The sequence below is a fragment of the Hakea prostrata genome, chromosome 11 (assembly GCF_041222555.1).
Source record: "Hakea prostrata isolate BN-2017 chromosome 11, UWA_Hpros_2, whole genome shotgun sequence".
Taxonomy (NCBI): Eukaryota; Viridiplantae; Streptophyta; class Magnoliopsida; order Proteales; family Proteaceae; genus Hakea; species Hakea prostrata.
This window is the reverse complement of record NC_142610.1, coordinates 11,495,868-11,523,690: the sequence shown is the minus strand read 5'-3', so window position 1 is coordinate 11,523,690 and position 27,823 is coordinate 11,495,868. Positions and strand designations below refer to the sequence as shown.

At 37.5% G+C, this 27,823-nt stretch overlaps 3 protein-coding genes and 3 pseudogenes across 4 annotated transcripts; 3 read left to right on the top strand and 3 right to left on the bottom strand.

Annotated features, from left to right (window-relative positions):
* The first annotated feature begins 327 nt into the window (after nt 1–327).
* On the top strand, nt 328–4,054 carry LOC149000112 (4-coumarate--CoA ligase-like 6). The gene is made up of 6 exons (XM_089140103.1): nt 328–1,428; nt 1,604–1,790; nt 2,186–2,331; nt 3,273–3,340; nt 3,446–3,548; nt 3,730–4,054. Exons 1-6 carry the CDS (start codon nt 358–360, stop codon nt 3,841–3,843), a joined length of 1,689 nt encoding a protein of 562 aa, XP_088996229.1. The 5' UTR covers nt 328–357; the 3' UTR covers nt 3,844–4,054.
* Nucleotides 4,055–4,128: 74 nt separating this feature from the next.
* Nucleotides 4,129–9,025, bottom strand: EMB2758 (Tetratricopeptide repeat (TPR)-like superfamily protein). 2 transcript variants are annotated; one of them, XM_089140102.1, is made up of 3 exons: nt 6,073–9,025; nt 5,834–5,971; nt 4,129–5,597 (listed from the first exon to the last, which is right to left on the bottom strand). In XM_089140102.1, the coding sequence occupies exon 1, from the start codon at nt 8,841–8,843 to the stop codon at nt 6,366–6,368; it is 2,478 nt and encodes an 825-aa protein (XP_088996228.1). In that variant the 5' UTR covers nt 8,844–9,025; the 3' UTR covers nt 4,129–5,597; nt 5,834–5,971; nt 6,073–6,365. The 2 variants fall into 2 exon arrangements, with proteins under 2 accessions (XP_088996228.1, XP_088996227.1); XM_089140101.1 differs by having other exon boundaries at nt 4,129–5,971.
* Nucleotides 9,026–10,015: 990 nt separating this feature from the next.
* On the bottom strand, nt 10,016–13,185 carry LOC149000110 (rust resistance kinase Lr10 pseudogene; annotated as a pseudogene).
* Nucleotides 13,186–14,439: 1,254 nt separating this feature from the next.
* LOC149000109 (rust resistance kinase Lr10-like) lies at nt 14,440–17,801 on the top strand (annotated as a pseudogene).
* Nucleotides 17,802–20,359: 2,558 nt separating this feature from the next.
* Nucleotides 20,360–22,341, top strand: LOC149000108 (phenylalanine N-monooxygenase pseudogene; annotated as a pseudogene).
* Nucleotides 22,342–25,910: 3,569 nt separating this feature from the next.
* On the bottom strand, nt 25,911–27,823 carry LOC149000107 (tryptophan N-monooxygenase CYP79A68-like). The gene is made up of 2 exons (XM_089139996.1): nt 26,784–27,823; nt 25,911–26,682 (listed from the first exon to the last, which is right to left on the bottom strand). Exons 1-2 carry the CDS (start codon nt 27,792–27,794, stop codon nt 26,050–26,052), a joined length of 1,644 nt encoding a protein of 547 aa, XP_088996122.1. The 5' UTR covers nt 27,795–27,823; the 3' UTR covers nt 25,911–26,049.

Sequence of the window (27,823 nt, the reverse complement as noted above, 5' to 3'; positions counted from 1 at the left end):
AATTCAATTTTGGGGTCTCTGTGCTTTTTAAACATAAAATGGGTGTCAGTGCTTTAAGGTGTTCATTTTGGGTGCCAATGCAATTTGTTTTATTAATTAATCGAATATATTTTTTTATCAGAATATTATTTTATTTTACTTATTTATTTAATTGCCTTTTGGGGGGAATGGTGAAATTACATCCAAAGTTTCTAACCACACAATTATGGATCTGACATTGAGGTGGCATCAAGTGTCACAACTTTGCTACAGCGCCAGTGTGCCAACCTTTACAAGTGGCTTATATACAATAAACAGCAACAGAGACCAGGCAACACCTAGCAAACCTTGTGGGTTTTCATTCTCTTCTCTGCAACGATGGCTGCAGTAGCTGAAACTGCCCAAACCTTGAGAGTTACCCATGACACCACCAACCTCCCTAGAATATCCATCCCTCACTGGTTCTCTCCTGAAACTGGAATTTATCAAAGCAAGCAAAAACCAGTTCAGCTCCCCAGAAACCCATTTCAAGATGTTGTCTCTTTGATCTTCTCACACAAACATAATGGGGTTACAGCCCTTGTTGATTCCTCAACTGGGTTCACAATCTCTTATTCCAAACTGCCTCAGATGGTGAAATCCATAGCTGCTGGGCTACATGAAATTGGAACTGGTCAAGGAGATGTTGTTTCAATTCTATTACCCAACACCATTTTCATCCCTGTCATATATATGGGTATCTTGTCCATTGGTGCCATTGCCACTGCCATTAATCCTCTCAGTAGTATTCCTGAGACACAGAAGCAGTTAACCCAATGCAGAACAAGCCTTGTGTTTACCACTTCAGGTAAGATTAATGAGATTGAGAAAATGGGTGTTGGGGTTATTGCAGTGCCTGAAAATTTAGATTCATTTTCAAGCTCCCCTGAATTCTCACTTTTTTCTAGGCTTCTTTCTAGTAAACCAAACAAGGCACCCAAGCCTTTAATCAAACAAGAAGACACAGCAACAATCCTGTTTTCTTCAGGTACTTCTGGTCCTAGTAAAGGGGTTGTCATGACCCATAAGAATCTGATAGCTTCAGTGGAACTGTTTGTTAGATTTGAATCTTCTCAGTATCATTACCCAGCTTCAGAGAATGTATATTTGGCTACTCTTCCTTTGTTTCATGTCTATGGCCTTACCCTGCTTGGAATCGGATTACTTTCGCTGGGAACAACGGTTGTCGTGATGAGGAAGTTCACTGAAGAAGAAATGGTGAGAGCCATTGATAAGTATAAAGTCACACATGTACCTGCTGTTCCACCAATATTGATGTCTCTTGTGAAATCAAAGAAGAGTAGACATCAGTTTCCAAGCTTGAAACAAGTATCATCTGGTGCAGCACCTGTGAGCTCCAGTCTTGTTGAAGACTTCCTGAGAAGCTTCCCTAATGTTGATTTCATTCAGGTACATGTGTAAAAAAAAAAAAAGTAATTTTTATTTTCTCAGTTTCAGATCTAGTATCCTTAATTACTCTGTGTTATCATTTCAAATCTCAGAAATGGGCTCTTTTGAATTCTATGGTTCACTTGTGCTTGGATCTGGGTTTGTTTAGTGTCTCTGAAAATGGTTTTTCTTTCAGGGTTATGGCATGACAGAGACAACTGCAGTGGGAACCCGTGGCTTCAATGATGGCACAATTAGATATACTTCAATTGGACTCTTAGCTCCAAATATGCAAGCTAAAGTGGTAGATCCAATGTCTTCTTCTTCTATGCCTCCTGGGAAAAGTGGTGAGCTATGGCTAAGAGGACCTGGTATTATGAAAGGTAAGAAGAATATTTTCATCCCTAGCTGGTTATATATTGTACACATCATGTCTATTCGGACGACTTTGGAGTTGGGACCCTCTACTTGCGAGTTTAGAAGATTTTGCTCATATTTATCGGTACAGATTTGGAGGAGGGACCCACCACTGGGTACTAGCAAGGGAGTGTGACCCACCCTCTAGTCCACCTTGTCATTTACTCAGAGCTGGGTCTCCCTCCTAAATGTGTTGTGAGAATGAATGATAGAAGCACAATTCTCTACCGTGTGGGTAGAGAACTGCACTCTTCAAAAGTATCACGGGTGTACGAAAACTCTATTTATGATTCTTCACCAAATAATATTTCTTTTCCTGTCTGGTTACTTTATTTTGAAAACTGGGTGGATTAATTTTCAGGGTACTTAAACAATGAAGAAGCAACAAGATCTGCAATTGATAATGAGGGTTGGTTACACACTGGTGACATTGGTTATTTTGATAATGATGGATACATTTATGTATTGGATCGGTTGAAGGAGATAATCAAATACAAAGGCTTTCAGGTAATTTAATTGATCTCAAAGGAATCCTTTATCAATTAATCCAATCATAATAGATAGAGATGATCACAGTTAGAAATTCATGCCGTATTAGCTACCAACCCTTCTATGGAATTCGAATCTTGCTCCCATAAGGGGATGGGTGGTAACAGATCTGAATCATACATAGGGCAATAGATCCACCTCTGACATGTATGACACTTACAGATATCCATAAAGGGTTCAGATTTGACCCCACATATTCCCATGTGGGGACCTGATGTTAACTCTTTCTAGACAGAGCTGGTCTTTCATCACATCAAGCTTAGATCCCCTCCAATGACATCTAACTATTAGAATTGATCTCTCACCGACTCTGGTTGTTAAATGTCATTGGAGAGAATTCAGATTCCCATTCTGGGATTGTCACTCTTTCCTTGACAAATGGATGTAGATGAAGCCCTTGACTCTACTTGTCTACAAAAATAGCTACCAACTTATCTTTTTTAATGGAGAATCACAAGTATGAGGGACCAAAGCCAACCTTTTTAAGAGTTTGTGATAGTTTTCTTGGACCCAAAATAATATAATATAGCTTTCCAATGTTCTCCACTGTTTTTCTGGAAGAGACTTTAACTCACAGAAATTTCAATGTTTCCATGCATAGATAGATAATCTCAATTATGAGAAGACCCCATTTATGAATAAGTTAAAAGTTGTTTAGACACAAAAAGTCATCAAAGACCAACCAAGCAGTTAGAATACCCACTTGATAATGACATTAAAATGCAGTCAGTAACAGGTCTAAAAGTTTTCTACTGGAATATGATTAGAAAGGCGAACCCAGTGTCTTTGACACTGTACAAGCAAAGTCAGTGAGGCATTTTTCTCATGCAACCTTACACCAAGTTCAACTTAATTTCTTGATAGACTAAACAGTGTTTTACTGTTTATAATTATGCCAGATTGCTCCTGCTGATTTAGAATCTGTACTGACATCCCATCCAGATATACTTGATGCTGCTGTAATAGGGTAAGCCTTTGCCCTTAATTGACTTGTTTAATCTCAAAAGTTGTTTTCCCTAGTTCTCTTAATTTTGATCTTTTCAATTTATTATTCTCCCATTCTCTTATTTAGGGCCCCTGACGAACTGGCTGGTGAAATACCAGTTGCATTTGTTGTCAAAAGGCAGGGGAGTTCACTTTCTCAAGCTGATGTGAAGACCTTTGTTGCTGGAAAGGTCTCTCTTTTCTTTCTTAGCTTATTCAATCTCAATGCCTCATGCTTTCTTAGGCAATGGTCCCTTGCCAATCCGATTACCTGCCTTGGATGTAATGCGTATAATATTATTCAGCAACTCTGTTTTCAAAAGTAAGATAACAGTTCAAGAAAACTAACACTTCAATTTTTATCATTTTTAGGTTGCTCCATACAAGAAGGTGAGGAAGGTGATCTTCACAAGCTCCATTCCAAAATCTTCTGCTGGAAAGATTCTCAGAAGACAACTGAAAGAGAAGTTGATGTGCAGAATGTAAGGACTAATTTAGGAAGAAAATGAGGGTTATTTCTAGGGGAGAGGAGTTCAAAAACTACATATCTCTACATCACTCATGCGCATATGGCTGCATTTCAGTATTTCACCCTGTTAATGTGTAGGCAATTATTTGTTCTTCATGGAATATTTTCTTATTGAGGTCAAAGGAAGAGAGAGTCACTACCTTGATTAGGGTCTGTGACCTGCATTAAACATACATACTCCATTTATATCTTTTTTTTTTTTGGTAGAAGGGATGTTCATTCAAATAGGGACCGAGGTCCAAAGGAATATCGGTCTAACCAGAAGATCATGTTCAAATTAGGTTACAAACCAAACAAGTTCTTTAATAAATCTATCTCTGAAATTAAACTACAATCATAATTCACAAAAATAATGGCCAAGAAAGGAAAGAATCAAAATAAAAGGAATGGTGAAGCCTTAGCTTTAAGCATGCCCTGCAAGGAAAAGTTGGACAGATCATGGTTGTCAGTGGTGGACTCTCCCTTGGTTATATGAAGGGAAATATAACTGGAGATGTAATGTAATAACTGGGTTTCAAGTGTTCCACAGAGATCTTACTTTAACTTATACAGGTTACCTACTTGAGATAAATAATTTGCTTTCTCACAAGTATTCTCCTTAAGATGTGTTCTATATATACAAGTAAAATCACTATAAGATTATTCGAGAAGGTTTATCAATTACAATATCTACTCTCCCCTTCTTTGGAAACATGACATCCAAAGACTGTTTCACACAAAATTGGGTTACCATGATTAGAATGCCTAAGCTATACTACAAATATTGAACCTCCTTCACAGAAGAATGTGAATGATGCTTGACTAGAATAGAACCAAACATTTTGTTTAGACAATTAATATATTTCTATCACAAGGATAACTGATTTCTGGATCCAAATAAAAGTACTGAGTTCAGTCACGAGGTGGACAGCTTTATGAATTGAAAGAACAAAAGGAGAACATAAAAAGGTACGGCACTCCTGTAACACTTCCCCAGTGACCCTGCCACTTCCCCAGTGACCCATAAGTCTTACCACTGTAATGATGGGGTTTACATCTGAGTCAGTTATGAAACACTTCTGTTACATATTTTACAGTAAACAAAAACCAAAAGCAGATTATTGGCTCTTTTTTGGTTGTTGCTTGTTGCTGGGTTTGGAAGTCGATGTGGGTGGAGGTAATGGAAAATAACCAACTCAACCAATCATGATAAAAGACCATCATTAAGTTTGTGTAAACTGTAAAGGTTATAATGCCAATGGTGCATTCATATATTACAATCTGCTTTAAGTCTTCTTATAGAAAGACCATTTGACCATTTGCTTGCAGAAGACTAGTGCAACCAAAGCTTGACAAACAAAAGGCAAGGAGGCCAAAATCTGGAAAAAACAAGAAACTATATCTTTTTCTTTTTGTGGGGGAGGGATGGGAAGAACTCACATGTCTGGACCAAAGGACTATCAGTGAATGAGTTGGAGCTGCAATGGTGGATTTGACATCGATCTCAATAACGAACAAATGTGCCTTCCAAAATGCTCAAGGAGGGTGTCCATCATTTCTCCTAGAATTAATTTGAGGGATGAGAGTCTGCAGTGGCAGATCCTGACCTCAATTTATCATTCCCATAGTAGCATGGTTTTGAATATTAATCCTGAAATCTGACCTGTCTGCCCTTCACTTGATCTCTCCATAAGCTACAAAGTTGCTGAACTCTTTTAGAGACTCCCTTTTCCTGCAACTCATGAAATAGCCGAATGAGGTCCCCAGATAACCCAAAACATGCTCCTATCAACAATATTCATCTTTTTTTTCACAAGGATCATGATTTTTTCTCCAAAGCAAGAAAATAGAATTCTTCGCCAAGAGCAAGAAAGAATCACTGGTCGATTACCATTTTTCTCCATCCTCTCTAAAACTAACTGTAATAGGTACATCTACTTAGCTAAAGACAACAGTGCCACAGCTTACATTCTTCAGCCACTTAGCAAAGGAAGGAAGTCCAGACATCCATGTACAACAGTCACAGCTGCAAGCCTCCAAATTGAAGACCTAATCACAAACTATGAATCACCTGAATACGGAAAACTGGATGCTCATAATGGCTGTCTGAATGCAAGGCAAATAAAGGAAGGTGAGTGAAATCAAACCAAATGGAAGATGAAAACTTATTCGCTCAAAAAAGAAATGAAAATTTTTGTAATAATTACCTAACACGTTTGTGTAACTAACTCAAAAATGACAGCAGCACAGTGTCCAAAAGAATATACAGAAGAAAGTTGACACAATTGCTTCTTAGTTGCTGTATACAGTGAGAAACTTGTAATTTTCCAGAACAATTAAAGAATATCATCACCAATAATCTCCATAAGAGAAATTTCCATTCTTGAAATGATGGAAGCAGTTTGAACCCCTCAGATACAGAAGAAAGTTGACACAAATACTTCTTAGTTGATGTATTCAGTGAGACACTTGAAATTTTTTTCAGAACTGAAGAAAATCATCACCAATAATCTCCACAAGAGCAACTGCCATCCTTGAAATGATGGAAGCGATTTGAATCCCTCACAACAATGTCCCTCTCAGTGATCCTTGATATGAGCTTGGTAGCATTGTGACAATCTCCACAAACCCGCAAATTCTTGAAAATTCGAATAGGAGCATTGGGTGGGGTGCTAATAATCCCAAAAGCAATAGCCAGCCTCTCACTATGACTCATAAGGATGTGCTCCTTCTCATCTTCCTCAACATCCTGTAGCACAAAGCTAAAATCAGGCACATAACCTAGGGTTTTCATCTTAGCCAATAGTACCCCCAATTCCTTGTAGATATCCTCAATTTGTGGGTGAGATCGATTCCCTGTGTAAAATACATGGACTTTATTGTCCAGCTCAATTGAGCTCCAACCAGGGGTCTTCTGTAATCCCCTAGATTTGGCAAGTGATCTTACATTGTCCACCACCTCCCACTTTCCAATGTTAGCATATATATTTGATAATAAAACATAGTAGCCAACATTTTCTGAGTCCACTTCAAACAAGCGTTCTGATGCAACGGTCCCCAATTTAACATTGCCATGAATACGACAAGCACCTAGAAGAGCACCCCAGATGGAAGCATCTGGCTTGACAGGAATATTCTTTATAAACTCATAGGCACTGTCCAACTTCCCCGCTCGACCAAGCAAGTCCACCATGCACCCGTAGTGCTTCAAACTTGGTACAATCCCATAGTGCTCCTGCATCAACTGAAAGCACCACTGCCCCTGCTCAACCAAGCCTGCATGACTACAAGCTGACAACAGAGATACGAAGGTGACATGATCAGGCTTAACCCCCTCGTCTTGCATTTTCTGGAAAAGCATCATTGCGTTCTTACCATGACCATGAATACCATGACTTGATATTATAGCATTCCATGGGACTGAACTCTTCTGGGGAACTTCGAGGAATAAGTGCATTGCATCCTCTAACCTCCCACATTTAGAGTACATGTCTATAAGACAGGTATGCACGAATACATCCATATGGAGACCAGTTTTGATTGCTCGTCCATGGATTCTCATACCATGTAGCAAGGCTCCTAAGTGGGAGTACGCTGGCAGAATGTTTACCAAGGTTCCTTGGTCGGATGCTATACTCTTGCAACCTACAAGCATGTGGTAAACCTCAACAGCCTCACTTGCAAGACCATTTTGCGTATAGCCTGCGATTAATGTATTAAAGGAAATCACATCTTTGTTCTGCATTCCTTCGAAGACCTTTCTGGCAGAGTTAATATTGCTCAATTTAGCATACATATCAATAACTGCATTGCCAATGACAGTATCCTCTGTAAGCCAACCCCGCCTAGTGATAAAACCATGTATAGCTCTGCTGTTATAACAATTCCCAGATTGAGCAACTATGGATGCCAAGCTCACCAAAGTCAACACATCAGGTTGAATGCTGCCCTGCTTCATCTCAAAAAATAAGTCAAGAGCCCCGGTTAAGTTACCATTCTGCTCATGTGCTGAAATGATTGAGTTCCATGATACCAAATCCCTCACTGACATTCGATCAAAGATACAACTTGCAGATTCCAAGCAGCCCAATTTGGCATACATGTTAATCAAAGCATTGGACACAAACACATCAAATTCCAACCCATTCTTGATAACATACACATGAATCAACATTCCCATTAAAAGATCGTCCAAAGGAGCACAAATAGGAAGAACACTTGAAACTGTAACTGAATCCATCTTCACCCCTTCCCAAATCATATCCTTAAACACATACAATGCCTCTGCGGCTTTCCCATTTTGACAAAATCCAGAAATCATTGCATTCCATGACCCCATATCTCGAACAATCATTTTATCAAACACCCTATAGGCATCACCCGCGAGCCCATGCCTTGAATACATATGAATCAAAGAAGCAGCCACAAAGACATCGGGGACAAAACCCAATTTCAAAACCCAACAATGAATCCTTCTGCCATCGCCAAGCTTATTACATGCTTTCAACACGACAGGGAAAGTGAAGAAATCAGGTCGAACATTCGATGTAGTGAGCAACTGGTAATAACAGTCCAGGGCTTCATGGAAACACCCATTACGAACATAGCTAGAGATCATCGAATTCCAGGAAAAGACATTTTTCTTACGAATTCGTTCAAAGGTGAGACGGGATGAGACTATATCACCAACGTTGGCATATAGGTTGACAAGCCTGGTAGAGAAAAAGATGTCCTGGGAATTCCCAGAAACCAGAAGAAGCGCGTGGAGGCGTTTGGCAAGGTGGGTTTTTGTGCAGGAAAGGAAGAGAGTATCAAAGTTAATACCTTTGGTATTGTTTTCGAAGCCATCATCTGGTAAAGCTTGCTGAGATTCGATTGCTGCTGCATAAGATAAAGGGTAACAGGGTTGGTAAAAGGAGTGACCATTTGAGATTTTCTTAGCATTCAATAGCCGTATCAATCTGAGTTTCAAAACCATAAATAAAGCTAAGACCTTGCACAGTGCGAGTGAGTGTGAGTGATCGACAGACCTGAATTGTAACCAAGGAATTTGAGTTTCTTTGAATTAAAAACGAGAGATTGAGACAAGGGCAGCAACTCTAATTTTATATCCAACATAAAGAGTTATCCTATGCTCAATTATTCAAAGTTCATGACACCTGCTTGAATTCTTAAATTGTGAATTTAAGATTCATGGTAGAAGCATTATAATTATCAAAGGAATTCCCCCCCCCCCCCCATTTTCTGGTAAGAATAATTAAGATCATGGTGGCAATAATTACAAGGATCCCCCCCCATTTTCTGGTAAGAATAATTATCTAAAAATCAAGCCACAATGGGCCAATGTTTCATCCACAAACTACCAGCAATAATATTGTTTGTAAGATCAATACCTTTTAGTGAAACGGTCATATATGGATTTGATTATGCTTGATGGTATATCATGTAATACCTCAATTCTAATATATAAAAAATTATTTGTTTGAAAAAAAAGTTTTGTATTAATCTACCCATTACGTCTACAAGTGTAAATGAATTGGATTCATATCAGATAGTGAACTTATGATACTCACGATGTATTATGTTTAGAAGGATCTGAATTATATTCTATTGGTTATTGTATTGATTAAGATAGGTTTTTGGATTTTCTTTTTCTTTAGATTCCATACGAGTGCAAGTTTTAATACAAAGTTTTGATTATCCAATGGTATCTTTACCATTTTATTGAAGAGGATGAGGGTCGAGGATTGAAAGTTGAAAGTCTAGCATCTTTCCACAAACTAGAAAACCAATCACATTATCTTAGCTTTTATAAATTTATTTTTTCTTGAAGAAATCACAAATGCAGATTTTGGGTATCCATCTATAACTCTAAATTTATAGAATTTGACTCTTCTCTTTGGAGAGAGTCTTCCAATGAATATACAATGAATTATAAAATTCAACTATGTATAATATTCTAATACAAGATATTCATTGGATTTATTATCATCAGATGGTAAAGAGTTAACTGGACCTTCTTTGAAACAAGACAATTCGTCTAATTCAAAACTCCTTCAACATAGAACATAAAATGGATGATGGATACAAATAATACAACCATGCTAATTAACTAGAATCAATCTCAAAGACAATAGATTGTCCAGACCTTTATTCAGCGATGATTGGTAACTTCGTTTGGAGGGGACCTTCATTATTAACTGCATTAGTGTTTGAAGAGATTGTAGAGTTAAAAGGATTGGGTGGCATGATCAAGCTATCTCTATCTCCTTAATTCTAGCATCTGAACCACTTCTTTCATTGAAGGCCGATCAACAGGGTACCACTGGATGCACCAAAGTGCCACAATTGTTAGCTTCTTGGCAATGCCTGCATCTCCATCTTCATCTATCCTGATTTGCAACTCTTTCCCTTGACTCAAATGATTATATATCCATTGGGAGAAGTAAACTTCATTGTTATTCTCTACAGTGTTGTCAATGTTCTTTCTCCCACCCACCATTTCAAGCAACATGATTCCAAAGCTATAAACATCTGATTTATGAGAAACATGACCAAAGTTCCTAGAGAACACTTCAGGTGCAATATATCCTATTGTCCCTCTTGCTGCAGTCATGGAGACAGCACTTTCGTCTTTGGGAAATAATTTTGCAAGACCAAAATCAGATATTTTAGGATTGAAGTTTTCATCTAATAAGATATTATGAGACTTAATGTCAAAATGCAGTATACGCAAATCACAACCTTGATGAAGGTACTCTACTCCTTTCGCTATTCCAATAGCTATATCTTTAAGTTTCTCCCAACCAAGATCTGCTCTTTTAGTATCTTTTGAGAAGATGAACTTTTCTAGTGACTCATTCAATAAAAATTCATAGATAAGAACTCGTTTATATCCATCTGCACAGAAACCAACTAACCGAACCACATTTTTGTGATGAATCGTACCGATGGTACCAACTTCATTGATGAAGTCCTCTCCGTTACTGGTGGAATTATTGAATACCTTAACAGCAACAAGAATTGCACCTGAAAGCCTTCCTTTATAAACAGTACCATAACCTCCTTGTCCCAGTTTTTCCTTAAATTGATTTGTGATCTTCTTAATGTCAGCAAATGTGAACCTTGAGGGCTTGAGGGTTTTATAGTCATCAAGGAACTTTAGAAGCCTCACTTGGTATTCTGTTTCAATTTTATTTGAGTATATTCTTAAAAATATTGCTACAAAGGAAAAAAAGGTGCCAGTGGTTAAACCTGTAATGAAAACACTATTAGTTCAAAACCCACAAAGTAGAATTTTCTAGTAAGGAATGAAGTTTATGTAATGTGAATATGTATGTGGCTTACCTATAATAGCTGTCGTAGTAGTACGACCTGTATCTGATCAGCCAAAAATACAGATGAATCAATATATCTATGGATAAATATCAACACCTTTAGTTATAATGCACACACAGAGATCTTATAGCACATTATTGTCAAAGCCCAGATCGTTATTAATTGAAATGTGTTTGTCTTCCATGCAGAGCTGTGCATTTATCTAGTCATATTGTAAACTATGCCTAAAGCGTTCTATGTAGGAATTTTTGAGTAGGGATCCTCTATCTAAGGGTAGAAAATGTGAGACAAGATTATGTTGAGATTGTCCATTCCATACTTGAAAGATCCAGCGGCACAGTCCCGGGTCATGCATCATAGAAAAGTTATATTCGGCTTTGGGTGCTTTGACCTCACATGCGTTTGCGAATTGCATACTTTTATTTAATAAAATTTTAATTAAGAATTGCATGCTTTTATTTACTGAATTTTAATTGTCAAAAGAGATAACTTTAACTCTAATTAGAAAAAAAAAACCATCCTTCTATCGTTCAATATATATATATATAAAGAAATCAAAAAAAAAAAATTTTGGTTGAAAAGGAAATCAATGTTTGATATTAGGGTTTCTTTTAGAAAAACAGCACACAAGACAATATTGTACCAGTTTACGGAAGAACGTGTCCATAAATGAGCAAATATGGGGTTTTCACTATGAAAAAGAAGAAAAACAGAATTTTTTTTTGGTAAACGAAGAAAAACAGAATTACATCTAGCTGTTTCCCTACTCCTCTCAACCCTGTTAATATTAATAGACTATAAATGTATACGTGTGAAAATCCTATTTCAGAGAAAGATCAAACTGCCCCGAACACAAGACCTCCAAATGGTTAGGGCCTACAACTAGTAATTTCGAATCCTGAACAAGATAATTGACCTAAAAAGAATATAATATCATGGACGAGATGGGTTGAGTGAAAGTTACCCGAAAAATATGTGAAACAGAGAGAGACCATTATACATACCTAATGGTGTTGGTGGTGGAATGAAACATTCGGTCTGAGGTTCACTTGTGCTAGTGTTCTTCAATCTGCAATATTCTCCCTTTGTTTCACAACTTACACACGATGGTTGAGACCAAACCAGTTGGAGATAAGCACTTGTGGACGGGTATACAGACTGAAACCCCCATCCAGACTGAAACAGATTCCATGATGTTTGATACGAGTAGTCCCCAATTTTTTTGCAGAACGCCAGGTGCAGCATATTGGCATCAGTGTAAGGTAATGAGAAAGCATAAACATAGTTCCCAGAGTCGCTAAGGCATTGAACAAGAGAACTTGTAATGAATTCCCCAAAATCTCTTCCTGTTACTTGTGTTGAACAATTGAAGACAGTAACACTTTCCTTATATTGAGCTGGTTCAGCAAGATTAAAGGGAGAAGTAGATAAATTGAGATGAAGAAATCTTTGAGGAAGGCAACCACCAGGGTCTGAGATATTTACTGTCTGTGATGTATAGTTAATGTACTTTACAGAGAAAGACCCAGAAAATGGAAGCTTGAGAATAGTAGTTTTACTGGTGGCGTCGCAATATACTTCAAAGCCAGGATAGCCGGATTCACCCCCTGCAATTTCCTGTAACTCTCAGATTGGCCAGTGCATTAGACCAATGGTTATCCAATTTAAACTAAATTTGTATTTATTTAAACTCACCCATAAATTTGTTTATTTCACTCTGTTTGTTGGACCGGTTCTGCCCTGCCTCCAGGAGATTCGGGGGAAGTCGCGTGTCGATAGCCACACAGCTCGGACTGCTGGCTCTTTATCCAGAATGGAAATCGGATTTCAGGACCATCGGGGCTGCACCGCCTTGGTGGCATGCGGTCATCTTGGTTTGGAGACGAGATTGCTGTCGTGCAGAAGAGGAAGAAGGAGACGAAGATCATACAAGTATTCTGCATTCGGTGGCTCTTGCTCATCTCTGGAATTTTCTCCTTCATTAATCCACACATAATTATTTGAGTCACTTATACCTCCATTTTTCCTTTTCTTCCCCCCCCCCCCCCCCCCAAAAAAAAAAAAAAAAAAAAAAAAAAACAGGATCAAAGATTCAAATGTCAATAGTCATACGTGAAGAAAGAAAGAAAAAAAAAGAAAAGTAAAAGAATATGACACAATCATATGTCAAACCACTACACGAAGAGGCCATATCCGTTCAATGACTGAAAGTACAAGCAAGTGCTTCAAAACTAATATACCTTGAACAAAATAAAATGCATGAAACATGCTAGTGGTTACAAAGTCATCGTTCAAATGGATAAGAGAAAAATATCATCAAGAACAAATCGAGGTTGAGACTTTTTGAATATAGATGTTGTTCCCATAAAAGCTTCAGAAATTAAAATTGTAAAACAAATACTAGAGGATCATACGAGATGATGAAAGCCTTGGTTTGCTTATTCTGGTGTGACTTTAGAGAAATTAAAAGTAAGGAACATACAAGTGGTTATCAAGTCTTAGCTTAAAAGGACAAGACAAAAAATCAAGACTCGACGTCAGGAGTTTTGAGTATAAATAAGAACTACTGAATGACTACAAGAGAACGGAATCCATGGTTTGGTCTTACTATGGTGATATCAAGCAAGATAGAATGCATAAAGCATGGAACAGGCTGCTTGAATATTACTCATTACTTTGTTTAAAAATAATTAATACGTATGGTCAAGATTTTAGATTTAGAACAATCATATGAACTGCAATCAATCTAGTGAGCAAGACTTCAAGTTTTAGCTCAAACAAATGAACAAGAGAAGGATATCATGAAGACTAAGTCTTGGTGTGGAAGGACTATATGAGAGGATGGAAACCGTGGCATTGTCTTACTGGCCAGTGTGAGATCAAGCAAAAGAGAAAGAATGAGGCCCATGAGAATTGTATAGGATGTGAACCCATGGAACTGGCTACTTGAATGATATTTGATTGAGTATTACTTGTTATTTTATTTAAAATTAATTAAATACAGTCAAGATTTTAGACTTTGAACAATCATGAAAGTGCACAGACTTCCTGCGTGCACATAACAATATTTAAGGAGGCCAAATATATGCAAACTAGCTTCCCCCTTTTTTTTTCTTCCCAGAAAAGCCGTTTTGAAGACTTTAACCAGTGACCAAACTTTCAACAAGTGAGCATTTGCACAAAGGCACGATCTATCATTTCTCTAGAAGAAGCTCTCTAGAGAAACACAAGAAAATATGTTTATGAGAAAAGAATGTTGTCTCCTGATCATTTTCATAATCATCATCCTAATCTTTCCCATAATCATCATTTTGCAAGATTCTGAAGCCCAGAAACCCTGCAGCTCTTCATGCGGGAGCCTTACGAACATCAATCCTCCTTTTCGTCTCACAAACGATCCTCCAAAGTGTGGAGACTCTCGATATGTCCTTTCATGTGAGAATAACCGCACCATGTTAAAGTTGTTTTCAGGAAAGTACTATGTAGAGGAAATCTCTTATCCGACTAGAACCATGACAGTGGTTGATGCCGGCCTCCAGATTCAGAATTCCTCTTCCTTACCTCTTTATTACTTGACAAGTAATGTTAACTTCACTTTTGATGACTCTTACTTCTACCCTAGGCGTTGGCAGTGGGAGAACTATGTAGCATTCCTGAGTTGTGAAAACCCAATTAAATCACCCCCAGCCTTTGTGAGTACCTCTCCATTCATCAATGCTTCTTCGAGTTCCCAATATTCATACGTTTTTGTGGGAAAATTAACTCTTCCACAAATACCAGACTCCTGTACTATTGATGTGATGCTTCCAATTGGGTCTCAAGCAGCTGGTTATCGCTCTTTTCCCAGAGATACACAATGAAATGGCAAAGGGGTTTGAACTCTCTTGGTATAGATTTGATTGCGGAAGCTGCAGTGGATTCCTAGAATCATGCAGGCCTAGCCAAAATGATACCATTAGCTACAACTGCGAAGGCTGCACAGGCTACGTTTGTAAGTACTAAATTAAACATTTATCTTAATTTCTTAGGATATTTGTAGCTAGTAACCTTTTTTTCTCAATTAAAGGGAAAGAAACTGAAAAATGAACTTTTGAAATTAGTAATATCGTTCTGATCGTTTGAAATAATTAAGTAAAATTTGTTTTTATCAGTTTTAACAATGATACTTTTTAAGCATTTGAGGTTCTTGTGAGATTTAGATGTATTGAGGCAACTATTGTTGTTAGATTGAATTTTCGAGGATCTTCTCAATACATCCAAATACCCCAACTACATCCTCCCACACATATTCAAATTTGAATTTAGTGATACATAATAAAAATTACACAAATCTTTTCTACATTTGAAAAGTTTACTACCCTTCCGTTCAATTTTTGCAACCAGTCTGTGGTAGGAAACAAAACAGCATGGCAGTGTATAGCAGAGAAAGATTCCCCCACAATCCAGAGTGAAGAAAGGTCTTATTCCGAATGATCCATGAAAAATTGAATGATAGAAAAATTTTCATGGAGGATCATCTCTTGGCTATCCAAAAAATTGATTTGTCTACTGTCTCATTTAATTTTGAAGTGATTGTTAAAATAAAGTGATCTTCTTTCATTTATCAGAGAGGCTAACGAATTCCATACTTGCATATTATTGTAGGTAAACTACAGCTTTTTGTAAGTCTACTAAATCTATTTGTCCCATTTTACGGTAAGAATACTCTTACACTTGTATGAATTTCTCTTTCTTTTTCTTCTTTCCTTTTTTTTCTTTCCTTTTTTTTCGATGGTAAAGGTGAAAGGACACTATATGCATCCACGCAAAGTATGATTCCTATGACTAGACACAATACCACAAAAAGGATCATCTAGCCCCCATTAAAAGAATACAAAATTCTCTAAAACGGATAATTCTTTTTTATTTTTCATTTGTTTACAACGTATCTTTGGTGCAACAACCAAATGTTGCATGCATTAGAGCAGGAAACTTTTTCTTTCCCATCAAAATCTTTCTTCACTTCTTTACTCAGTTCTTTTCCTTTGTTCTTGGCTTTCGCAAATTGGCACAACGGGCACAACATACCCTTTGTGGAGATCACAAGTATGGGGAGATACTGTTTCTTTTGATTTATAAATACTTGTGGGAGGTTGGAAAGACCGGGGGGGGGGTGTGGGGAGTTGCAAGGTAAGATGTGTAGAATCCAAGTTCACAATTTGGTTCTTTGTAAGATGGAATTACATGGAAGTATCAAATATATTTTCTCGTAGTGGAAATCACCAAGTTTGATATATAATCAATCAAATGAGCTCTTGACTTATAACTTTCTTGCTTAAAGATTGAGTTTTTCATCCTATATTTTCTAATATTGGGATGATCTTGGTATTAGTTTTGACCTGTTAATCTAATATACATTCATTATTTGATCTCTAAGTGTACGTGTTATATTTTCTTTGTCCAGTATTTTTTCTTATGGCTAGAATCCCAATCGGCATATGTCTCACTATATTCTTCATCTGCCGTATGTGGCGACGACAAAGGCTCTTCTTCTTGGATACTACAGTTGAAGAGTTCCTACAAGAGCATAACAATCTAATGCTAATTCAGTACTCATATTCAGATATTAAAAAGATGACTAAGCATTTCAGTGACAAACTTGGTCAGGGTGGTTTTGGGTCTGTATATAAAGGAAAGCTTCGTAGTGGAAATCTCGTTGCAGTCAAAATGTTAGTAAACTCCAAAGGTAATGGTCAGGATTTTATTAGTGAAGTGAGTACCATTGGCAGGATTCATCATGTAAATGTCGTGCGACTTGTGGGATTTTGCTTCGAAGGATCAAAAAGGGCTCGTGTATGATTTCATGCCAAACGGGTCTTTAGATAATTACATCTTCTCCCAAGAACAAAAGGATAATATTTATTCAAGTAGTTGGGAAAAGATGTATAAGATTGCCCTGGGTGTGGCTCATGGGATTGAATACCTCCATCAAGGTTGTGATATGCAAATTCTACATTTTGATATCAAGCCTCACAATATTCTTTTGGATGAGGATTACACTCCAAAAATTTCAGATTTTGGGCTAGCTAAACTCTATCCAGCAAATGATAATACTGTTCCTCTCACTGCAGTGAGGGGAACAATAGGATACATAGCTCCAGAATTGTTCTACAAAAGCATGGGGGGTGTTTCCTTTAAGGCTGATGTTTATAGTTTTGGAATGATGCTAATGGACATGGCAGGCAGAAGGAAGAATGTGAATCCCTTTGCTGATGCTTCAAGTCAGATTTACTTCCCATCATGGATATATGACAAATTAAATCAAGCAGAAGATTTAGAAATGGAAGATGCATCTGAAGATGATATACAGATAGCAAGAAAGTTGGTCATAGTGGCATTAGCTTGCATACAAATGAAGCCTATCGATCGCCCTTCCATGAACAAAGTCATTGAAATGTTAGAATCACCCGTTGAGCTTCTACAAATGCCCCCAAAACCTTTTTTCGCACCATTTGATACAGTAGAAGACAATCATTCATGTGAGAACTCATCACCCATATCTGAATCTTCAAGTTATTCATTGTCATACAATTCGATGCTCCAACCAGATCAAATGTAATGGCCCTTGGTTTTAAATCCGTTTTAGTTCATGTTAGACCTTTTCAGCTCCCTTGTTCTACCTTATAGACAAGGATACAAATGGATAATTGTTCTACCTTTTCAGGTCCCTTGTTCTTTTAGTTGACATCTCTTACTATCTAAAATCTTTCATTTTGTGTTTGTTTGTTTGGTTATTAGTATTCAAAATTTTGTATCATACTTGCGGCCAATCATCCATCAAGAAGGTGGTTGTTGTCACTTTACGCTCACTGTGCGTTTGTAAAAGAGTCTGTTAATTAAACAACTTTTTTAGTATGTAATCTATTTGTTTCTCAACTGCTTTAAGCATTGGATGTGATCTTTCTAGTTTTTATTTTAGATCAAATGTGGCATTGTGGGATGGTTTTTTTTCTTTTTCTTTCAATTGTACTTTGCTTCTTAGATTAGATACGTAAGCAAGGTCTTTCATTTTCCAGCACCTCGACCCCTGGCCTTCCAATTCTGCCAGTTTGACTTGGAGTGGCATCTCGTTTTACCTCTATCAGTGTTCTTTGTCATACAATAAAAAACATATTTTTTATTCAGTTTCAGTAGAAACACCATTATCTGATAGTTTTTTATGGATCTTGGTTCATCTGGTATTCTTTCGGTTTTTTTTTTACCTGCTCTGGTATTGTGATCGTTTGTTTCCTATATATTGACCGTTTCAACTGTTCTTTTCTTTCTTTAAAATTTTTCTATTTGACTTTTAACTCATCGCAGGAACTGAAGTAAATTAACTTAGGTGACTAGGTAGCATAATAATGTTTCCGAGCATGTTACCTTCTGTAATAGTTCCACAAACACACAAAGCCTCCACACAATGCGCCTTCGTTACCTCTTCCCCTTGTACGTGCTTTCTGGTTAAGTTATCATAGTCATTTCATTTAGAGAAGCAGTGAATTTTTCTATTTTTTAGCAAATTTACTTCACTGTTGCTTAATGCATTACACCCTGAGTATCTAGATTGGAATACCCAGACCGCTGCTTCTAGGTAGTATTTATAGAATAAATACTGAGTTCTATTGGTAATTGGACTCTCCTACAAAGACCCATTACACCATTGGAATGTGACTAATTTGATGTCTCATATTAGAACATAAGTTGAGTATGACTCAAATACCTCAACAATAAGTTGGGTATGACTTGAATACCTCAACATAAGTTGGGTATGACTCAAATACCTCAACAATATTTGTCACTGGAAAGACACTGTACATGATGACTTTTCCATCATATCAACTTGGGACTTATACAGTAGACAAGCAGCGATGGTGGACTGGCCAAATCTAGTTTGGAAGCCATCTTTGCTACCTAGGCAGCAGGTCTTCTGTTGGCTTTTTTTTTCCATGGTAAAATTCCAGTAGATGACATGATCATGGCTAAGGGAATCTCTTGGGTCTCCCACTGTGATTTGTGTTTGGGAGCTTCAGAGGACTTGAAGCATGTTTTGTTTCTCTTTCTGTTTGCTCATAGCTGTGTGAGAGTTTGGTAGCAAAATTTGGTAAGATTTGGATGGTTCACCCTTCGCTCCAAGAGAGTTACAAGTGACAGAGACGGCATGCAAAATCAACTACATTGCGGGCTGCTTGGATTAATGGATTCTTCTTCTTTTGGCTGGTCCGAGATAATCAAAGGTATGAGGAGGAAGCTAGTACTCACAAGATTGTGTATTATGTCAAATTTGTATTGATCTTGCTCAAAATGAATATATAATTGAGGGAAGAAAGATCACTCAAGGGGTGTACGCTCAATCTAGATTGCTGGGGCTAAAGCTTAATTAACATAAAGAGCTCCACTCATCCGCAAGGGGTTTTCTGGATGGCCCCATGTTTAGGATGGGTGAAGTTGAACATAGATGGTTGTTCCTTGGATAATCATGGCATAGCAGGAGCTGGTAGTGTTTTGAAATGAGTTAGCAAGAGGGCATGAAATCCAATTTGAAGATGAAATGGAGGCCTGCATACATGGTTTGGAATTGGCGAAACGGATGGATGTGCAACTATTATGGATTAAATGTGATTCAGTGGCAGTGATTGTTCTTATACTACAAAGGAAAATCCCCTGTAGTATACCTCGGCGATGGAGAAGACTACAACATTCTTTAGCTAGCATTGAATGGAAAACTTCCCATTGCTATTCGGAAACAAATGGCTGTAGATTTCCTGGCAAACATAGTGGTCAAACTGGGGAATTTAAAGATTAATTCCTCTTGGACAATAACAATAATGAGAGAGAGTTGGATCTAGATGTGCTTGGATGTCCCATATTTAGATTATGATGTATCTGAATTTTTGTATTTATGTGAGTATGAACCAGTGAGGTTGGGTGTATTGGGGGCAACTGTTGTTGCAGGAATGAGTGTTGGTTCCTTGTGTATGATTGTATTGTTGCTATACTTTTCAATTTTAATACAATGATTTTTTAGCCAAAAAAGAAAAGAAAAAACAAAGGTGAAATATTGTCAGCAAGATATAGGGTTGAATGAACAATACATCAAGTTGACAAAATATAGGATTGCACTTACAATGTGAAATCGCTAGAGACGTTTTGAAAAAACAAGATTCTACGTTTGCTTCGAGACCCATTACAATGGCCGCTAAGTATGCAACCCGTGGATTCGTGTCCACTATTTTTACTCCATGGGGTAATCAATGGAAGAAGATGAGAAAGGTGTTGGTTTCTCAGGTTATAAATTCCATGACATTTAGATTGCTCCTTGAGAAGAGAACTGAAGAAGCTGATAATCTTGTCCGGTATGTATACAACCAATGCATTAGTGGTTCAGCTGTGGATGTAAGATTTGCAACCAGGCAATACTGTGGAAATGTCATCAGAAAGATGATGTTTAACAAGAGATACTTCGGGAAAGGAAGGAAAGATGGAGGGCCTGATGTTGAAGAAGAAGAACATGTTGATTCACTCTTCGCTGTGCTTTATCACATTTACGTATTTTGTGTGTCGGACTACATGCCTATTTTGAGGAGGTTTGATTTGAATGGACATGAGAAGATCATAAAGGAAGCTGTCAGGATAGTTGACAAGTACCATGACCCCATAATTGACGAGGATTCAAGAATGGAGAGATGGGAAGAGGAAGGAAGCTCAAGATCTGCTCGATATCTTCATTTCGATAAAAGATTCAAGTGGGGAATCATTGCTATCCTTAGAAGAGATTAAAGCTCAAACTACGGTATGATTCTAACACTAGCTCTTTCCCTGTAAATGGTGAAATTAGGATAGGTGATTACTCTCACTTGTATGTGCATCCATAGCAACTTATCTCTCAAGGTTTTTTTTTTTTTTTTTTTTGGGTTTGCCAACCCCGGTTTCCAAGGCTTTGCCTTGACTAATCCGGTGTTCGATCGGGGTCGCACACCTGGCTGTGGTGGGTGAGTCTCCCAGCGGGAATTTTTTGCATCTACAATGTTTCAATACCGGAATCTTGCTTAAGCGGACCAAGCTGCTTATCACCTGGACCAATCTCCGTTGGTTATATCTCTCCAGGTTTGATGACATTAATATGGAAAACTGTGACATGCAATAATGGGATGCTACTTCAGATTCGGTTTTAATTGTGACCATTGAATAATAAAATTTAAGATACCACAATCCTAACAATGTATTAGAGAAATTGCAGAAAAGTGAATTACGGATGATGTGATCCAGTATAATCTCGTTTAACTCCAGCATAAGCTTAAAGCCCAAAAGAGGCTGATTTATATTTAGTTGGGGATCTTATAGAACCACCTTAACTATTTTTCCTTGGTTTCACTCTTAAGATATGTTCATTCCATGCTTGCATCAGTTGTTAGAAACTACCATCGAAAATGTTATTCTTTTTTTTTTTTTTGGAGGAGTTGATGTATGCAACAGTGGACAATCCATCAAATGCAATCGAATGGGCCTTGGCAGAGATGATTAACAAGCCTGAGATACTTCAAAAAGCTACTGAAGAAATTGACCGGGTAGTTGGAAAGGAAAGATTAGTTCAAGAATCTGATATACAGCAACTCAATTATGTCAAGGCCTGTGCTAGGGAAGCCCTTCGACTACACCCAATTGTGCCTTTTAATGTTCCACATGTCTCTAATGCTGATACATTGGTTGCTCGTTATTTCATTCCTAAGGGAAGCCATGTCCTATTAAGTAGATATGGGTTAGGTCGGAACCCTAAAGTTTGGGATAACCCACTTGAGTTCAAGCCTGAGCGGCATTTGAAGGATCCCAACATGATGGTTGAACTAGCTGAACCAGAGTTACGGTTCATCTCATTTAGCACTGGAAGGCGTGGGTGCATTGGGGTCGAGCTCTGCTCGATTATGACTGGTATGCTGTTGGCCAGGCTTCTCCAGGGGTTCAATTGGGGAACAATACCTGCTGAGTCAAGGATTGAACTCAATGAGTCAGAAGGAGATGTTTCCTTGGCCAAACCATTACTTGCACATTATAAGCCTCGTTTGCCCGTTCATGTTTATCCTAAAGACTTCTTGGAGTCAGAGCTGATTTCAAATATATAAGTACATGCCAACAATAGCTAGGGGTGTCAATGGGTGAATGCAGTCCAATTTCGGTTTGGTTTACTTAATTTCAATCTTCTTCTTTTAAATAAAATTGATAACCAATAAATTAAGAATTGTCGGTTGAGCAACCTTTGATGTAACTAAATTTTCTTTTCCCTTTCAAACACAAAAAAAAAAAAAGTTGTATGAGTGAATGACCCTGCCGCTCATGCTGTTTAGTAAAGCGTAAAACCGTGCAAGAATGACCCCCCAATTAAAAGCCATATGCTAAGCAATTGTAATCAGTAAACAAAGCGTACGAAAAATCGGATTCATCCAAAAGACTAATTCTTTATTAGGTCTAGCAATTTAGCTTTTTGAGTTTACATGCGTTTGGTTTGTATTTGGTTGGTTCAGTTTGTGGTTTGATCTCCTTTGGGTGTTGGTGCCCATTGGATAGACCAAACCAAACTGATCCTCATTCTTTGTGAAAACAAAAACTTGAACCCAAACCAATAAGATTTTGGCTCAATTTGGATTAGTTTAGTTCTACTTTGGGGTTTTTCTTTCTTCCTTTCTATTTTTTTTTTTGGGTCCAATAGTTCTACTTTGGTTTTAGTCTGTATTAATGGTTTGTAACAGTTTGTATTAGGAGCTCAGAGAAAGCTTCAACGTGAAGTTCTGTTCATACGTAGAAGAAGGCTGAGAGGATGTCAAGGAAGCGAAAGAGATTGTTAGGTCACTAGAAGATCGAGTGATAGTTCATACTATGAGAAAAGTTGTTTGAATTGGTATTGTTCTACACGTTCTGAACTGTGGAAAAGAGTTTCATTTATGACTCTACATTGAGTTATACTTTGTGTTACATGTGGGCTCTCTCATTCGCAGAGTTTGGTGTGCTTCTACCAGTTACGAAGGAGTCATCAAACAATTTGAACTCATATATATAGCAAAAATTTTAAATTCAAGAGATCTTTTAATTGTTACCAGTTCATAACCAATGGTTGTTTTTATTTATTTATTTTTTTGTAACTCTTAGCTCACAACCCTTCCAATAATCCTTGGGTTGGTTCTATGTGGATCCTCTAGATCGGTTGAATTCGATGTTAACAGTTTGGTTCTAGTGTTGATTCAGTTATAGGTGTATCAAAAAGGGTTTATATAAAGGAAGGAGAATATTTTTGGGTTATCTTTGTAAGACTAAAGATAGTCAAGATCACGTGGATTGATCAAACACACCTTAGGGTAATAATAATACAATATGATGATGCATACTTTCTTGGAGATCCATTGGAGATGGAACATAGCTTAATCTTTTCTTAGTCTCCCACAAAGAACGAACCTGTAATTAATTTTGGAGCCTTAGATTCATCAATCAACAGCTTTATGGGTCTTTAATCAATTCTATGTTTGTTCTAATACCACATGTAAGATTAAATCTAGCAACGATCACATAGATTGATCAAAAACACTATATGATAATAATAATATAATATAATGAAACATATCTTCTTGGGGATTCATAGAGACGAAACACTACATAATATTTTCTTTAGTCTCTCATAAAAAAAAACTTATAGTTGATTCTATGATCAATTTGATACTAGGATCTTATCCTCTAGACTCTTCCTAATTCACTGGCTTGATGGAAGAGCCTCTCTGAAATAACACTTTATGTGCAGGGAATAATATGATGCATTAGGGTTTAGAGGGACCTAACATCTCTTTATATAGAGAAACTCATTAGATCGTCCATCAAGATCTAACCGTCTCTATTAGCCCACATTAGCTAGTCCATATAAGGTTTTTAGTAAATATGTATTATCCATATTATACCACATAAGAAAACAAAATCAGAGTGTATCACAATCAATGAAGCCCATCTTATGTGGGTTTATTAATATTCTAACAAATTTTCGGTAAAAAAAATGTTATGGTCTTCATTATTCACATGTATAACATGCATAGAGTGTGACTAACGTTTCAACGTAGGAGGTCAGAGATCAAATCCCTTGGGGGCTATGGGCGAAGCCCCTCCTATATTAATCATATAAAGTCTCCCCTAAGGAAATAGTCGAGTTGCACACAAACTAGCCTGAATGAACCCCAAATCCAAAAAAAAAAAAAAAAAAAAAAAAAAAAAAACATGCATATGTCTGGTGGGATTATGTCATTAAAATTAATGGGAGTATTATTAAAAGAAGGTTGGGGTGTTGTTAAAAGAAAGGTGCGGAATTGGTAGGATTTAAGGATATTAGTGAGAAGGGCTAAAATCTTTGGATTTCGAACTATCGCATTATAGCCAGGTGGGATTGATTAGTGTTAGTGACTAGTGGTGATGCAGGAAGGGAGATAGATGATGAAAGATTACTTTCTCCTGAGCTTGTGTGACTACGGTGCTTAATGTGATGACCATGATAAAAGGTGTTCAAATCAAACCTTTATCATGAGGTGCAAGCTTAAAGAAATGTAGTAAAATGTTTTGTTTATTTTATGTGAACTACTGGGTGGCACATAAAAAATAAAATAAAAAATAAAAAATCGATCCTACCCCTCTCCCCTAATATTAATGCCACTCCTCGAATTACTTAATTTATTAATTAGACCTTGAATTATTAATACTGTAGTCTCAATTAATTTTTATTTGTCCATCTTCATATTATCCCATATCCTAACTTGAGAAATACTATGTATGACCATATCTACCAAACTTTGTAAGGACTTATGATTAGACGAAGAAGAAGTCAGAGATGATAGAGCAAGATGAAAAAATGGGATCATGCTTGGGAGCAGCACATGGTCCAGATCTAATTTGAGGTCCAGAGTAAATCTAGAACGTTAAATAAACACTTCACTAAACAATCCAGATTTGCTCTAGACCCCAAATTAAATCTGCGGGGGAGGGGGGGGGGTAGACTGCTACGGGCAGCGTTGCTCCCATGCAAAATGAGAAAAATGAGTCGGACATAGAGTTTTTTGTTCCAAGTTATTGTCCTTTGAAATATTTAGTTTGCTTACATCGGCAATTATCTATGAAATCCTAACAGCGGGGAGTGTGTTTGATGTATACTTTCACACTATAGGCGTAGGAGGGTATAGTAGCTTGATTGATAAATTGAATAATATGACTCATAGCTGACATTAATTTTAGAAATCTCACCCCCCAAAAAAAAAAAAAACATGTTAATTGATTACAAAAATGTTTGCTGTTAGCCAAGCTCGCAGTCAGTGTAGTTAGGGTAATAAATCACTTCTACTTTGTTTTTTTTCTTTTCCTTTTTTTCCTTACTAAAAGAAAGTACCTCTTTTTGATTTTCTGCAGAGTGCTATAAGCAGTTTATATATTTGAATGGCTGACAATTCTAATACTTGAATATTCTAGGTCTGCAAGAAGATTTGCACTAGATTTACCATTTTTTTCTTTCTTCATATCGAATATCAGAAGACAAAAGGATATGCTCCCATGCAGCTTGTGGTTTCTTATGAATAAAATAGAAGGTCACAAAAATGGAAAGACGAAACCAGTTTGCATGTGAAAGAGAATTTTACATGCACTCAAATCAAATGCCACATGGTAGAATCACATTTTTATTTATCTATATATAACATAGAGGGATGAGCTACACAAACCTAGTGAACATTATCGAACAATCACACTACAGACAATCCAATACTTCTAGTATTAACATAAATATTTCAAATGATCAACTCTGTCAAAGAACTATCCTAATCTATAGGATAAGCATGAATTGGCAAACGAGGCTTAGCATGTGCAAGCAATGGTTTGGCCAAGAAAATATCGGTTTTTGACTCATTGAGGTCAATCCTAGATTCACCGGGGGATAATCCCCAATTAAACCCTTGGAGAAGCCTAGCCAATAGCATAATAGTCATAGCCGAGCCAAGCTCGACCCCAATGCATCCACGCCTCCCAGTGCTAAATGAGATGAACCGTAACTCCGATTCGACCAGATCAACCATCATAGAGGGATCCTTCAAATGTCGCTCGGGCTTAAACTCAAGTGGGTTGTCCCAAACTTTAGGGTTCCGGCCCAGCCCATATCTACTTAATATGACATGGCTTCCCTTAGGAATGAAATAACCAGCAGCCACTGTATCAACATTAGATACATGTGGAACATTAAAAGGTGCAATTGGGTGTAGTCGAAGGGCTTCCCTAGCACAGGCCTTGACATAATTAAGTTGCTGTATATCAGATTCTAGAACTAATCTTTCCTTTCCAACTACCCGGTCAATTTCTTCAGTAGCTTTTTGAAGCATCTCAGGCTTGTTAATCATCTCTGCCAATGCCCATTCAACTGCATTTGATGGATTGTCCACTGTTGCATACATCAATTCCTACAAAAATGAATCAATTTTTCAATAGTAGTCTTCAAACAATCAATGTAATCAACATATCTTGAAAGAAAAAAGATTAAATGATGTAGTTAGAATCATACCGCAATTTGAGCTTTAATCTCTTCCGAGGATAGTAACAGATTCCCATTTGAATCTTTTATCGAAACGAAGACATCGAGAAGATCTTGAGCTTCCTTCCTCTTCCCATCTCTCCATTCTTGAATCCTCTCGTCAATTATGGGGTCATGGTACTTGTCAATTATCCTGACAGCTTCCTTTATGATCTTCTCATGTCCATTCAAATCAAGCCTCCTCAAACAAGGCATGTAGTCTGATACACAAAATGCAAAAATGTGACAAAGCACAGTGAAGAGTGCATCAACATGTTCTTCTTCTTCAACTCCAGGCCCTCCATCTTTCCTTCCTTTCCCAAAGTATCTCTTGTTGAATATCATCTTTCTAATGACATTTCCACAGTATTGCCTGGTTGCCACTCTTACATCCACAGCTGAACCACTAATGCATTGGTTGTATACATAACGGACAAGATTGTTTGCTTCTTCCGTCCTTTTGTCCACTAGCCATCTAATTCTCATGGGATTCATAACCTGAGAAGCCACCACTTTTCTCATCTTCTTCCATTGGTCACCCAATGGAGTAAAAATAGTGGCCACAAATCCACGGCTTGCATACTCAGTTGCCATTGTAATGGGTCTTGAAGCAAAAGTAGAATCTTGTTTCTTTAAGAATTCTCTAGCGATCTCTGGGCATGTAACTGGGATCACATGCACGTTACCAAATTGAAAACATGCAATTTCGATATTGTTCTCCTTCATGAAGCTTAGAATCCACCGGAATACCGGCTTCTTCTGGAACAAATCTGGAATGCTACCAACTATAGGCCATGGAATAGGACCCAATGGGAGTGGAGCTGGCCTAGACTTCTTATGAACCTCGGACCAAACTTGGGTAATCAAAACAAGGGAAACAAGGATGACAGCTGCAGTAGTTAGGTGGGTGAAGCTTGTTAGGTTTCCACCAAGGGTGGTGGTTACCCCAACACCCCATGGAAGGGTAAGGAATGGGGAAATGTGAGAGGTGTTGTTCTCCATGACTGCCAATAAGATACTAGAGCTTGAAG